This window comes from Passer montanus, unplaced genomic scaffold (genome assembly GCF_014805655.1).
Source record: "Passer montanus isolate IOZ18808 unplaced genomic scaffold, ASM1480565v1 scaffold20, whole genome shotgun sequence".
NCBI classification, from domain to species: Eukaryota; Metazoa; Chordata; class Aves; order Passeriformes; family Passeridae; genus Passer; species Passer montanus.
The window spans coordinates 13,328,786-13,343,673 of NW_024366592.1; the positions used below are offsets into that span (position 1 = coordinate 13,328,786).

The 14,888-nt window shown below is 41.9% G+C and overlaps 1 protein-coding gene across 7 annotated transcripts in view; it reads right to left on the reverse strand.

The window, feature by feature from the left end:
• Window positions 1–14,888, reverse strand: part of ITPR2 (inositol 1,4,5-trisphosphate receptor type 2) — a 244,485-nt gene that overhangs the window by 25,457 nt on the left and 204,140 nt on the right. For all 7 annotated transcript variants that reach the window (XM_039708068.1, XM_039708067.1, XM_039708063.1 and 4 more), the window contains 5 exons: window positions 13,059–13,184; window positions 9,858–10,033; window positions 8,399–8,563; window positions 6,159–6,354; window positions 3,969–4,061 (listed from right to left, as the gene is read on the reverse strand). In XM_039708068.1, coding sequence (XP_039564002.1) covers window positions 3,969–4,061; window positions 6,159–6,354; window positions 8,399–8,563; window positions 9,858–10,033; window positions 13,059–13,184 — 756 coding nt within the window. The remainder of the gene's footprint in view (window positions 1–3,968; window positions 4,062–6,158; window positions 6,355–8,398; window positions 8,564–9,857; window positions 10,034–13,058; window positions 13,185–14,888) is intronic.

Consider the following 14,888-nt stretch of genomic DNA (forward strand, 5'->3'; position numbering starts at 1 on the left):
GCACACATGCCCAAGCACAGATCTGACAGACATTTAATTAAAGGCTCTCCCTGGCCTCATCTTGAAAACTTGGATTCTGTTATTTGTGCTGCAGAGCTGCTGTGTGGGTTTGGCTGAGCCACAGAGGGTACTATTGTACAGGAGATATTTGAACGTGCAGAGGAGCTGGGCTGGAACACCAAACCCCAGGGGGACTTGGTCCACCTTGGCCAGAGTCCCTCCCACCACATACTCACTGCTTCCACAGCCTCCCTTTGAAGAGCCCTGCTTGAGCTGTTCCCTGTGTCCTGCTGGCTTGGGCTGAAGGGTCAGGGCTGTGACTGCCATTCTTCCTGCCTTCCTTCCTATTTAGGGACACGCTTGCTTGGGCGGGGAAGGCAGCGATTCACACTCGCTTTGCTCTGTGCACTCATTGTAACAGAGTTTAATAAATACCAACATCCTGCTGTGAGAGTTGACTGAAACACATATTTAACAGCCCCAAACCACCACATCTGGGGCACTCAGACTCTGATAAATTGAACTGATTGCAAGCACTCACATTGCAGACAAGTAATTTGGATTTAAATTTAATTTTGGATTTGTGCTCCCAGATTGTGGTGCATGTATCCTGGCTGGGATGGGCAGGACAGTGTTGGTGTCTGCTGCTTTTGTCATCGCTGCTTCTGCTCCACAGGGAAATTAAATGAGAAACAGCTCCCTACTGAGGGAATTTTGAGCAAAAAGAAAAGCAGACATCAGGACAGACTTCCCTGTTAAACTATATGGTCATTACAGACACTACTCCCACAAATAATCCTGGATTTAAAAATAACTGCTTAAATATTGAAACTGAAAGGATTGAAACAAGAAACCTTTTTTATCCTGTCATACCTATTTTTTTTTTTACTAGCACAGTGATGTTATTCATACCAACTAATCTTTGCTGTTGTATCCTGCCATTATTCCCTTTTTCAAGCAATTTTTTTTTTTTTGAGCTGTGCTTGAGAAGGAGACCATCCACAAAATAAATAAAAAGCCTTCAAAAAGCCACAGCTTCTATTTTTTTCTGGTAACTACAATATTTTCTCATTTTCTCTGTTCACAAGACCAGACACAGTTGCTGGAAGCAGCAGATGATCAGATTCTGGTGAACAGAGAGGATAATCCAGGGCTGAGAATTGAAGAGGGAATTATCTACCAGCAACCCTAACACCCAGCTCCCCCTGTCCACTGAGATAATTCATAGCAAGCCAGGCTTCAGAGAAAAATATACATCACCTTGCACATCTTGTAACACAGAACATCAGCATCCCAGCCAGAAAAGCTCCCAGAAAAGCAAGCTCAGGTTGCAAGATCTTTGCCAGAGAACCAGACAGCCCAAAATTGGCAGAAACCTCTAGAGCAGCAACGTAGACTGTGGACAGTGTACAGACATTGTTTTTGCTGTTCTCTTCCACTCCCAGATGTGGAGCTGCCTTCAAGCTGGGAGCCAGGCAACCCTACAGGCACATGTTCTGCCTCAGCTGTCTGTTCTCAATGCTCAACAGCATTCACAGTTCAGGCTCAGCCCCTCTAGGCACCAGCTGTGCCCGTACTTGAAAGAAAGGAGTGGATCTGTGGAGTGCACTATTGTTAAGGACCCAATACTGACATTAATTGAGGTTCAGGGGGGGTTGTTTGAAGCAGTTCCACCCTGGAAAGTGGCTTGTGAGGGTCTGGATAGCATTAGGCAGGCTGTCTTCTGATTAAATTTAATCCACAGGCAAAACAGGTTAAGGACTAAGACCACCCCACAATGTTAATCACAGGGGAGGGATAATAGGGAGATTTACTTCAAAAATCCTCACCTGATAGCCCACAGCTACCTGGGCCACACAAGCACATCAGGTGAGACACAGCTGTGCCCACATAGATCCAGCAGAACTTACACAGAGCAGGACCAGGCCTGGCGGTGGAATGAGTCCTTGGAAATGTCCCATTTTACAAACAGGTATCTCTGCACCTTTCTAGCACAGGTGCACAGGTCTTTATGGGCTACAGAGGATGAGGAGATATGTACTGTAGGATGTGAAGTTCCTTTAAATGATTAGGTAGTTCACCAGGCATAGACTGAAGTGATATGGAAATGTCTTTGCAGTGGAGAGAGGGAGACTCTGAGCCAGATGAGATGAAGTATTCTCATGCTGACAGCCCAGAGCAGCAATGAGTAGCAGGCAGCAGAGAGAGGAGTCTCCCTGGGCATAGCACACTGCCTCCCCAGGGAGCTCCCTCACCAGTAAGAGCAATGACTGGGCACAGTGTCCACCAGTGAAACCCAAGGAAGAAGCAGAGTCCCATCAGAAGAAATGATCAGCGGTGATCTGATCTGAAAACCAATGTAATTCCTGTCTTACTCAGGACCTGAGGTGCCACTGAGAACATTTTCTCTCTCCCACACACAGCTGTGGACTTCTCTGGTGCTGTAATGTGAAACTCCCCAAATCTCACAAAATCATAGCACCATTAAAGCTGGAAGAGACCTCTGAGACCCAGTCCAAACCACTCACCCAACCATGCCATGTCCTCCACTAAACCACATCCTAAGTTCCCCGTCCCCACAGCTTTTGAACACCTCCAGGGATGGTGATCTCATGCCTTTGCATTCCACCATGCTCACACTTTTGCCAGAGGGGAAATATGTCCCAGGAAAAGAAAGTAGAACAATTCTTTTGACCAGGTGACTAAGGTGAGCAAAACTGCTTTTGCTGAATATTGGTGGATTTTAATGGCACTGGATAAATAAAATTTCTTCAAGATTAAGAAAGAGTGCACTTAGATGTTTTGTACAGCCCTCTGTCATTATGGTTTGATTTTAAAGGAGCAGTACCCAAACAATGAGAAATGTGAGATTTCTATCATTTAAAGAGCTTGGCAAAAGCCATACTGCATCTTATTTACTAATTGATTACTCTTTGAATGCAGCAGTTTTGCCAATAGCTCTTAGACTGTTTTCTCTATCTAGCCAGACAGCTTCCCATGTTGTTTATGAGGCCTGTTTACACACCAGCTGGGGAGAAAAAGCCTGCTTTTATAGCCCTCTCCCAGAAGACTTTGATCCTAAAAACTCAAAAATTAGCAGAAGAATAAAGCTTATGAAAAAACATTATACTGGCACACAGTAAGGGACTGTTTATGTCCTCACTTTCAGCTCCCAGCAACCACAGGCAACTGTGGAAATAAATACTTTGAGCCTGCAGACCATCCACTGTGCACATACCTCCACTGCAAAGGCCACAACACATCAAACCAAACTTAAGACCTGCACTGAAACACCAGCCACCTCAACTAGACTGTGCCCCATGGAAAGAGTGGGAGACAGACATGTGGGCCTGGATCTGGGTTCTTAGGTTTTCTGGCTACAGTACCGCACTGGCCCAGATACATATAGAAAAAATACACAAAGTGTGCTGATAGAGCAGCTATGCAATAAAAATGAATTTTTGTGGTCCTAACTGGATCTAAAAGTGGCTCACTGTGTTCAGGTGAGGATGCTGCAGACAAGCAGCAAGCTGCTTCTCTCTGCTAAGTCACTTGGCAAGAAGCAAACTGTACATTCAAGCATAATGATTCAGTAAGCTCTTTTAATAACAAAATTAATGTCAGTGCATTTGGAAATCAGGTGTGGGAAGCACTCCTATTCACAGCAAAGCTGCCAACTAAGCTCCAAGCTTTGCAGAAGCTGAGCACTTCTGACTCACAAGAGTCATTGTCACTTCTCACACCAGCAGAAGTCCCTGCAACAGCAACACACAGATTAGAGAATCACAGAACCACAGGTCTGGGCTGGAAGGGACCTCAAAGATCATCTCATTCCAACCCTCTACCATGGGTAGAGGCAACATCCACCAGACCAGGCTGCTCCAAGCCCCGTCTAACCTGGCCTTGAACATTTCCAGGGATCCCTCGGTTCTAAGTGATCATCAGTCTGAGGGAAGTTCTGTACTGACCTGAGTTAAGAGCTGGGATGCTCGTGGAACAGTTCTCCTTTGCACAGGCTCCCATCATTGATGTCAGGGTTGTAGTGGGAACTTCACCAATACCTGTGGAAAAGTGGGATGTTGACAAAAAGACAGGCACTACTACATTGATGTTAAGTTTTAAATCATTATTTTCTAGGAGTGAAGCACCAGGCTGGAGAGTTACGAGGGAAAAACAGAACAAATCACACTAGCAATTCCTCCCTCCTTGAATTATTCTACCTCACCACCTCCAAGCAATCACAATTAACAAAACCACAGTTTTATATTTACTGTATATCACAGCTATTCCCATTTCATCTCCTGAAATTAATAAATCTACATCAAATGCAGCTGTTTCTGGTGAGCACAAAACATATTCAAAGCAAGAAACAACCGTCAGATATGAAAACAATGTCAGTTTAAAAAACCATTAGATAAATTATTCACAAAAGCTGACAAGAAGGACACCAAGCTAACATTCAGTTATCCCGAATGTAGAATATTTAAGGGTTTTCAAGGATTATAACACAGTTTGGCACTAATTTGTAAATATGTAGGGGTTTGTGTAAAACGCTAATTTAACATTACCAAAGTGGTAAATGTGTACATCAGCTTGATTTTATCAAACCAATTTTCGTTGTGCACCTTCAACAATTTTCTGCATTTCAAATTAGAGATAAAAAAGGTTTAAGGAGAAGAAAATGAAGGCAAAACTATACAATAAAGTAACAGTCTAAGACAGTATGTGTAATGCAGGAAACATGCGCTCTGACTTACTCTTTCTGCTACTTTATAAAGAAAAAATTTTAAGCACTTGTTCTGGGAAGCATAATGTTCCATCAATATGCAGTCTGCATATTTTCTAGATGAGTTTTTGATCAGAAATGGCAATGTATGAAGCCAGCAAGAACATACCCACACCACAAAAATCTTCCAAGAACTCAGCAGAAGCAACACAAACACACAGGAACTGCTGCCCCTGGATCAGACCAGAACTGTGTGTAGCCTGTTTCATTAAGATGGTCACAACTGCCTTTCAAAGTGAAACTTCACACCCTAAGTTCAGTCCCAAAAATGAATGGTAAGTCAAATATAAGCCAATTTAGCCCCTAATGGATGATCAGTGGGAGAAAAAATTTTCAAAATCACAGTATATTAAAGAAATCTGTCAGGTTCATTTTTTTTCATATGGTTTTGAACCAGCTGCAGAGTACACCAGGCCCATGAGTCTTGAATGACCTTTGCCTTGTTTGTGAGCTTTAAATTCTGAAAAAACAACTTCAGGGAAAGAGTGGCAAACACAGAGTGCACACAGCCCCGACTGGGTTCCGCCAGCTCTGTGCTTGTGTACAGGTCTGAAGAGCTCTGCATTTGGGAAAATCATGCCCCGAGGAATTTAGTCAGAAGCTATTCTCAAGTATTTCTCTACACCCGGTTGTTACTCCTCGGCCCATGCTCCCAGCAGGCTGGTTGGCAGCATACACAAAGCTCTCAATAGACCAGACCTGGCTCTTTTCTAGCAAAGCAAGTTTGTAACTATCTATTCACTCTGCTAAATTCTCTTATTCCAGAAAACTGAAATCCTGGCTTTTTTAAAACTGGTTCCAAACCTCCCAATGACTTCACTGAAGCCAGGATTATACCCTAAGGAAGATGATTGTGGAATACACACTGAATTTAAAAGATGCTCCTATCAGTAGAAATGTGAATTCTGTAATAAATTTCTGCTGGATGAAGCTTAAAAAGCAATTAAATGAATACAGCTGATGAACATGTTAAGATCGCATGCCTCATACAGTATACAGAAATTACTATGAACTGCTTTTAAGGTGGGATGCACAGGCTGCAACTCAATACAATCCACTTGGACCTGCTTTTCACTTAGGAAGATATTTAGGAAATATAGATTTTTTTTAATTGTTATCATGAGTTTGTGAATTAAGCATAATAAATCAAATGTGTTAGATTTTAGCATTTCAACAAATAAGCCCAGACCAAAACAACCCTACACACATTAAATTTTACACAGAGACTTAATTCAGTTCTAAGGTATATGGAATTAGTTCTGCTCTCATGAAGGCACAGATAAAGAAATTCAATGTCCTTAGTTGAAAAGTTAGGTTAGGCAGACAGAAAAAGGGATACATCAGAAGCAAATTTTAATATAAAAGCCAATACCTGCAGCAGAGGTCCTGATTTTCAACCTGTCAACCTCCATGATAAAGTCATCTTTCAGGAAGAGGAAGCCAATGATGGAGAAGAGATAAACCAGGATGAGAGCAAGCACTGCAGTGAGGATAATTGAACGGCCATTCCGGGTAACACTTTTTATCACATTTAGCAAAGTCTCCTCCCTGTACACCAGATCAAACAGCTGGGGAAGACAGAGAGTATAGGAAAAAAGAATACAAATGCGGCAATATATAGATGCTACATAGGAAAACAATCTGAACTATTGAAACATACATTGAGCCATGTTCTACATTCTCAGCTTCATAAACTCACATTGATCTCAGTGGGAGCCGGTCATGCTTATGGGGGAAGAAATCTAGCACAGAACTTTAAATTTTAAAATTAATTATAGCAGAATCCACAAAATATATTTGAGCCTGATTCAGAGATGGACCTGAATCAAGATGTGTTGTTTCCCCATGTTTAAAACCAAGCTAGATTAAAATTTAAACAGTGTCTTCATACTATGGATCTATATCTACAAAGTAATTTTTCATGTTATCTCTCATCTGACAAACATGCACAGGCTGCAACTCAAAAATACACTCATACATGTAAGTGATAACATATTTGTAAACTTTCTTTGAGCACATGGCATCATGTAAATGTTACATGGACAAGGATTGGAGGCACCTCTCCTTAGGACAAAGTTAAATTCATGTCACTGTTTGTATAAGACTAGAAACTTCTATTCTTTTGTACCCTGCACTATATGGTTTCCTGGTATTTAACTTTAAAGAAAACTGTATATAAAGATAATATTGCTTTAAATGTCAAAAGCCTAAACCAGCAATTAAACGTGACAGGAGCTTTACAAGAACCTTTAACCTTTTTTTTTCTCCTACAATTTTCTTGATGCTCTATAATGCTTTCGACCTTATCTATAATGTATGTATTTCTGCTTCAAAGCTCTCAGATTACAGATATAAAACAACACACTATGATTTATCAAAATGCTCCACAGAAGAAGCAGATCAATTTATACGATCTGAAATTGACAGCCTTGTGAAAGGATTAATAATAAAGAAAGAGGGGAGACAGTTATGAACAAATATTGGAGTTTAGACTACATCCATGCCTAAGTGAACACCTGGAAGCAACATGGGTATGTGGATAAAGTCCATGAATCATGGACACTGGTCAATAGCAGTCACTGGAAAAAGTAAGTACACAAAATGTTCCTTAAGCTGCTCGACACTTTGTAAAGTATTTTAAGATAGAGATCACTTAACTCATTGAAAGAACAGCAAATAATTTGTGCATTTTTTAAGCAGGAGAGTTACATCCATTTGAAGAGGGTCCTGCAGCTACAGCCACAATCTTGGCTCCTTTGGAATCTGCACAAACTTTGAAGCAGACTTGAATGTTGAAATCTGGAAAGTCTGACTTCAACAGGAGCTCTGCCTGAGTTAGCACTGAACTCCTGAAAATTTTAGTGTGCTTAACATATCTTTGAAATGCTGGGAGTTCACCACTATTCAAGAAGCTGTGAATAAATACAACAGGAAATATAATGACCACAGTTTACTCAGTGTCCTACAAGTTTCACATGTTCCACTACAGAGCAAAAGGATTAGCAAACAAGAGCAGTGAAACACCTTTTACTGCTACTCAGCATGAAGGGAATGGAGTTTAGCATAATTTTGTCTGATTCATTTTCACTGCACCTGTACCACATTATTAAAAGGCATTCCATCTGGGTAATGGCAATAAAAAAAAAATGAAGTGGGATACATTTCAAGTGATGAATCTTCCTGCCACACCGAAGGCATACCCCATCCCCATTTCCCAAGTAATTTGTTAAAAATGTATTGGGGATGAGGAATGGGATCCTTTGGTACGTGTGATGATGCACACACCCCTGGACAACTGCCCCTGAAATGTTAGGACTGCCAGAAGACACAGGAATGGTGGATACAGAATATGGAGAAAGCTGGGAAAAAGGAGTGGGCTGTGTGACTGTCTGAGAAGAAAGGAGCAAACTTTCAGCTCTAAAACAGATAAAATAAGTCCTAACAGAAACAGGTTTTAATAAAAACAGCAGCTCTTAAGGGGCAGCAACACAACGGCATGCTAAAAATACACAATTTGGCTTGATTTGTCAGGAAGAAATTGAAGACAGCTGCATGGGTAACGGTATTTTCTATTTTTGCAAAGTTTCCCCCTCCACAGCAGCACATACTTACCAGGAAGCTGTAGAAGAACTCATGCACGCAGAGGCCCAGCATGCAGACCAGGACATAAGCCACGTGGTAGAGAAAAGCCATGTCCATGATGACTGCTCTGTAGCCACGGGTGAAGGTCCCACGGTTCCCAACAAAGCTCACCAGGAACACAATTTTGTTACAGAGCTGTGGAGGTAACAAAGCCTAGGTTTATGCCTCAGAAAAATCCTGGTATTTATTGTTTGGGTTGCTGTGTAGATAGGTTGGTTTGACTAAATGCACAACTTTTAGATAGCTGGAGTGAGGTGAGGGAAATCCAGCTCTGAGAGCACACTGGGAATGAGCCTGTGAGGGTGAGTGAAAGTACATCACCTCTCCAACACTGCACCATGCCTCATCACATTGTGATTTATTCTTATAACATTAATAGGTAGGCAGGGTTAATGTCACAAGGCATTAAAATCCAGCTGGGGAGTGAACTCCCAACAATTTTGACTTTAGATCCGAGACTATGTAAGAGCAGGTAGGCATGCTACTATAAGAGAACAATAGTAACACAACAGAAAATGTGGGGGGCGTATGTGAGATCTATTTCCTTCAGATCATGTTCTTCAATTTAAAATCCCTAAAAAATCCCTCAGAACTGAGGACATTTTTGAAGTGTAGCATTTAAACAACAGTATCAGATTCTCCATGGCTCCCAAGCTTTGCCTGCACACGAGCAGCAGTACAGCAGTGAACAGGAAAGGGTCTCACCTCATCTCTCTGGCAATCCAGGACAAGGAATGAAGACTCAACATGATTCCTTTGCTCCCAAAATTGACATGAGCAAAAAGGCTGTTTACTTGGCTTTACCTTTGACTATATGTCTGGGTATTTTTCAGTATGTGAAATTCTCACATACTGGTGGCAAACAGCCCAATACTTTGTGCTGGGGTGAATTAGACCTGTAGCTGTCAGGCAGAAATTTAAACAGACGACTTGTGAGCACAACTGTGTATCTTACCAAGCCCAGTAAGCATGCAGACTTATTCATGACTAAGTTAAGAGATCTGGCAAAGGGCTGCGAGAATTTTTAATTTTGATAACTCTTCCTGAAAATATGTTTAAGGTCTCAGAAACATTTCACAAATTTGTGTTAATAGTGCTGAGAGTATTGGCAGAGAAAATTATTCTTTTAACATGAGAAACTGTAGGTTTTATTGCCCTTATCCAGCAATATTTCTTTAAATTTCATATTGTTTTTGTTTTAAAATTATTTGCATATGCACAAAACTAAAGCAACTTTTTTTCTTAGCTTCCCACTTCGCTGACACTGCTGTTTCAGGATGACTGGAAATTATTTATTTCTTTGGCTTAACCAATGAACCAGAAAAAGAAGTTTTTGCACAGCTCTAATAAAATGAGTTTTTTAATAGGAGACCCTTAATATCTTTCCTTCTGCTGAAAGAGAAATTCTGGTTGCTTTTGAAGTACTTACATTAGCAGCACCAAGGAGTATCAAGGTAGGACCAAGCCCTATAGTATATATAGACCTGAGAATAACAGACACCAAAAAGGGTCGAATGCCAACAGGCTTGGAGATGAAAAACAGCATTGCTGTGCAAAATGCCACTGCTATCCAGAGGAGCATGGAAAACAACGGCGAGAGTGTGCCTGTGCAGAAGAGAAAGGGAGATTTGAGAAAGGCATCTTTGGAGACTACATTTTTCACCGAGAAACGGATCCAAAAGATCAATTCCTTTGCCAGCAGAGCTAACAAAAGCATGATTCATGCATCACAACTGCTGACCACGGCTTATCCTAATTGCTGCAGGAGCTATTATTCTCAGAGTATTGTTGCTTTTTGCACAGGTAATAATATGAGCAGCTAATGAAATTTCCATTAAAATCCAGGGAGTGCTCAGAGATGGAACAGTTTACCCTTCTGGAGGAAGCCACTAATCAGCTCCCTTCTGCAGGGATCATTAAGGCCCCTCCAGTCTGATTCCATGATTGCTCAGCTACAGAAATAGCCTGTCCTGGGGGCAGCACAGCAAGTGGCACCGCGCTGTAGAGCCACGTTACCAGCCGCGGCTCCCGAAAAAGCAGTTCCCTCCTGAAGGGCCGCAGCTGTTCCTCAGGAGCCTCTGCCTCTGCACGGGAGTGGAGCACTGGGCACAGCGGGATCAGCCCGGGCAGGGCCAGGCAGCAGCTGCGTGGCCTGCAGCACTGAGCAGCTGCACTTGGCTCCTGGGCAGGCAGCGGGGCCCGGGGCCTGCCGCCTGCACTGTCAGTCCCTGCTGCTCTGCAAGATGCTGGCTCCAGGCGCTCCCTGAGCTTTGAGCGATGTCCCTGTTTTCCCTCTCTCCTCTGCTTAAAGCTCTGGAAACACACCATGCTGCTGTGATATAAAAAGCACATTCAGATCTCAGGGCACTGTCACCCTTGTACACTGACTTCTATTGTTACGGGATGAACTGACAGGTCAGTGACGGGGGAGAAGGGAATAGAAAATTTAGCTAGATTCACAATAGGAATCTCTTTGGCAACAGATACACAGCTGAGCAGCATCACTGGGTTTAGAAAACAATGAGACAAGGCCCTAGCCTCAACATTCAGGTGGCATCTGAACTTTCCAAAGTTCAGGAGTGTTTCTATCCCTGGTGGGAGGTTCAAGGTCAGCTCTAGCAGAGAACTTCTTTGCCAACAAGATTTGCAAACTTTTAATGGATCCTAAAAAAAATTACTTTCAAGCCCATCTGAAAGGCAAGGCCAAAGTTCTCTGCGGTTCTTTCACAAACCAGTTTTCCTTCTTCCCTACTGCAGGTCCAGCAATTTCATGTTGCAGGACCCACACCAGTACCATGTGCAGACAGGCACCCTAGAGGCAAGGAGTCTTCACAGAATCATGGTTTCGGCTGGAAAGACCCTTAAAGATCATCAATTTCCATTCTCCCTGCCTTTCCACTATTCCAGGTTGCTCCAAGCCCCATCCAGCCTGACCTTGGACACTTCCAGGGATCCAGAGGCAGCCACAGCTTCTCTGGGCAACCTGTGCCAGGGTCTCACCACCCTTACCAGAAAGAATTTTTTCCTAATATCTAAACTAAACCTACTCTCTGTCAGGTTGAAGCCATCCCCCCTTTCCTGTCACCACGCGCTCTTGTCCCTTTCTTTGTTTTAGGCTCCCTTCAGGAATGGTGTTCAGCTGGAGCAGTTTTGCCTATGTCATATTACATAAGAACTGCAAGTACCTACTAAAAGGCGGCATTTGGGGATGATTAGATCAGTCCAGGCACCTCAGACAGGTGAATACAGGTGGATTTACACAAGGTGAAGGGGAAAAATGGGAGACAAAGCCCAGCTGTTGGATCAGGCTTTGGTGGAGAGGAAGGCTGGAAGTAAGGAGGCTGCCTCATTATCTGCTAATCTGATTTGGCACACCTATTCCTTATTGCTCAGGAGTTGCTTTGGCTTTACAAGCAGCAGCAACTGGAATCCTGAAATGCACTGTCACTGGATTACTGGGGCCACTTAAACTAATGCCATATAAATCTGCAGTTCAGAATAAGTATTAATACCTGCTGATTGCAGACTAGAGGATTTCCACGAGTATATATTAGCTAAAATTTAGCAGGTTAAAAGGTTTATTTTTAACCCTTTATTTCTCCTCTCATCCTCTGTGGGCTCTAACATGCTCTGAGTGACTTCCTAGTTTACAAAGCACAAGATACTTCCCTTCTCCAGGGCATAGCCCTGCAAATCTGCCTCATTCCAGGAGACTGCCTGAGCTATGACCTGCAAAGACCACCCTGTGGGCTGCGAGAGCAGCATGGTCCCCATGCCAATATATTTTAATCTGCTGCCTCTCTGTTCCGCCAGCCAGCAGGAATGTTTGCCGGTGCCAGCTGCAATGCTTGTGAAAAGCACATGTATCTACTAGGATCTGGACTGGTTCCACCAGCCCAGTTCACATGCCATCAGACAGAGGTGACTCTCAGTCACATTACTGACTGACCAGGAATCAAAGGTCCAGAGGTGAATGGCTCTGCTCCCATTACCAATATTCTAAACTATTTAGTGTCCTTTACCCCAATTAAGCTTGTTTGGGCTTCAAAGAGGCCTCCTGCTAGTCTGCTACATTTATAGCAAATAAAAAACTTGATTAAATATTTCCTGTGACATGGGATGAAGTGACAGAATAATAAGTTTTAAGAGTATTTTTACATAATGCATTTCCCTTCTGCAAAAGTTATGCCCTTTTATCCCAATAAACAATACAGTCAAAAGCCAACAAGCTAGTTTTCAAACAATTCTCTTCCATATGTTTTCAAGACTGCAAGTCATTCAATTTGGTCAGCCTTAAGGAATCTCTGTCCCTCTCCTGCCAGGAATCCTCCTTCAGTTCAGAAGCTGCAGCTAAATGTATGCAGTAGGACACTGCAATATGGCAATATAAAAAAAATTAACTGAGATATCTAGATAATCTCCAGCTTATGCTCTGTCCATTCTGCTCTGCACTGTGTGGGCCATGTGACACACAGATCAACCACCACATTTCAGACAACATCTGGTACCTACTTAGGAGACACTAAATAGCTTCCAGATATGACTGCACCTGAAAATGCAGCTTTATTTGTTACCTTGGAAATAAAAGCATCTAAAATTAAAACAAAAAATAAAACCAAACTCTACTTGCCTTCATCTCCATCATCTCCAAAAGGGTAGAACAGAGCAACTGCTAAATTGATGAATACCGCAAGGTTGAAGGAAATGCTCCCCCAGAGAGAGATGTGTCTGGAGAACCAAAACAGGGCTGGATTATCTAGAAAGGGGAGAAGAGCAGCAATCAATAAGCTGAAAGGAAGCAGAAACTCAATCACCAATAGCTCCAAGGGAATTAAATACAGATTAATGTAGAAAATATGCAGATCTTTAAAATTAACTAAAATAGACAAATATTAAACATAGGTTTGCCATAAAACAAAGTTTCAAGCAGAGCTTTTAATCCAAAGATCACAGTACAGTTTATTATATACTGGAGTCTTGCCTCTGGTAAGACTTTAGGCCTAGATATTTTGAAAGGGAGTCTTTTCAGCTGCATCTGAATCTGCAGCTTCTGTGCATGGGGACATAAAAACAAGCAAACAAATAGATTTTAGCACTCTAAATGCCAGTCAACCAGAACACCCAGAATGTATCATCCAGATGACTTATTTGGACCAAGTATGCCAATGACATAGGCAAAGAACCATGGAATAGGCATGGTTTCACAACTGCAGTGTTTTCCCCACCTCTGTCAAACTAAAAATATTTTTATCTGCTTGGGAAGCAGGCAAAATTTGGTCTGCCTGGGTTTTGTTTCTACAAAAGCTGACTATTTCCTGTGTGATGCTCAGAAGCCCATGGTCACCTGCTGACAAACAGCTCTGTACTCCTGCTTAAAAGGACTCAGCCAAGCCATGATCTCCATATTTCTGTGTTCTCTACACACAGAAATAGTCCATATGCCAAAGAACCTACAGCCTAGCTATAAAGGACTAAAAAGGGGGAAACAGGGTTGAATTTGTGTCCAGAGTCACATAGATGGTTCAGCAAGAAGGTCAGGAACAAGATCAGTGTGCTAAAACTCAGGCAAGCACTATTGGTGCACTAAAATATGTTTAAATGAACATTTGAAACAAGATCCTATGTGCAATAGTGTGAAAACACCTCTGGCGAGAGAGGTTTTACACATGATACATCCCTATTAACTAGATTTTAAAGTACTGAAAACTTCCTGCAAATATGCAGAGCATCCAGTGAAGTTTTTATAAACAGCAGATTCCTTCAACTGCATATGACTGCCTCAGGCTTTAGGACAAATAGTCTTTAATAGCAATTAGATAAATATTCAGATTTCACTGTGATAACCTTGTGCTGCTGACTGCTGAGATTTAAGCATTTGGAGCCACTGCAAAAATGGCATCTGTGAATTTAAGCAGCACAGACTTCATGCTAACAGACACTTAGCTAAAGAATGAATCCAGCTTCAACCAGAATTATCTTCTCAAACAATAATAAAAAAAACCAAAAACAAACAAACAAAAAACCCAGCACGGAGACTTGTGGGCTATTCTACTGATGAAGGGAATTGAGAAATTTTTGCTCTGAATAAAAACAAAGTCATTTTCTTTGTTTATAGCATTAGGCAGGTCTGGTCTATCTAATTGTTGGGTTGGCTCTTTTATTTGTGTTTCAAATGCAAAAACCCCCAAATTTTATTTTATTTTTTTTTTACTGAAGTAATTTTTCTACAATACAAAGACTTTATTCCCAAATATTCTGCAGATTCTGCAATCATGCATTTTTCAACTTCTATTCTGGTCAGTTTGTCACTACTAAGTTTTTAGGGTGCAACCAAGAGAAGCAGATTTGAGTTGATGGGGTTTACACTGAAGACTTGCTGCTGCTGAAAATTAAAACCTGAGAATTGACATATAAGAAATTGCAATAACATCATGCTTCCATCACACTCAGGATGCTCCCA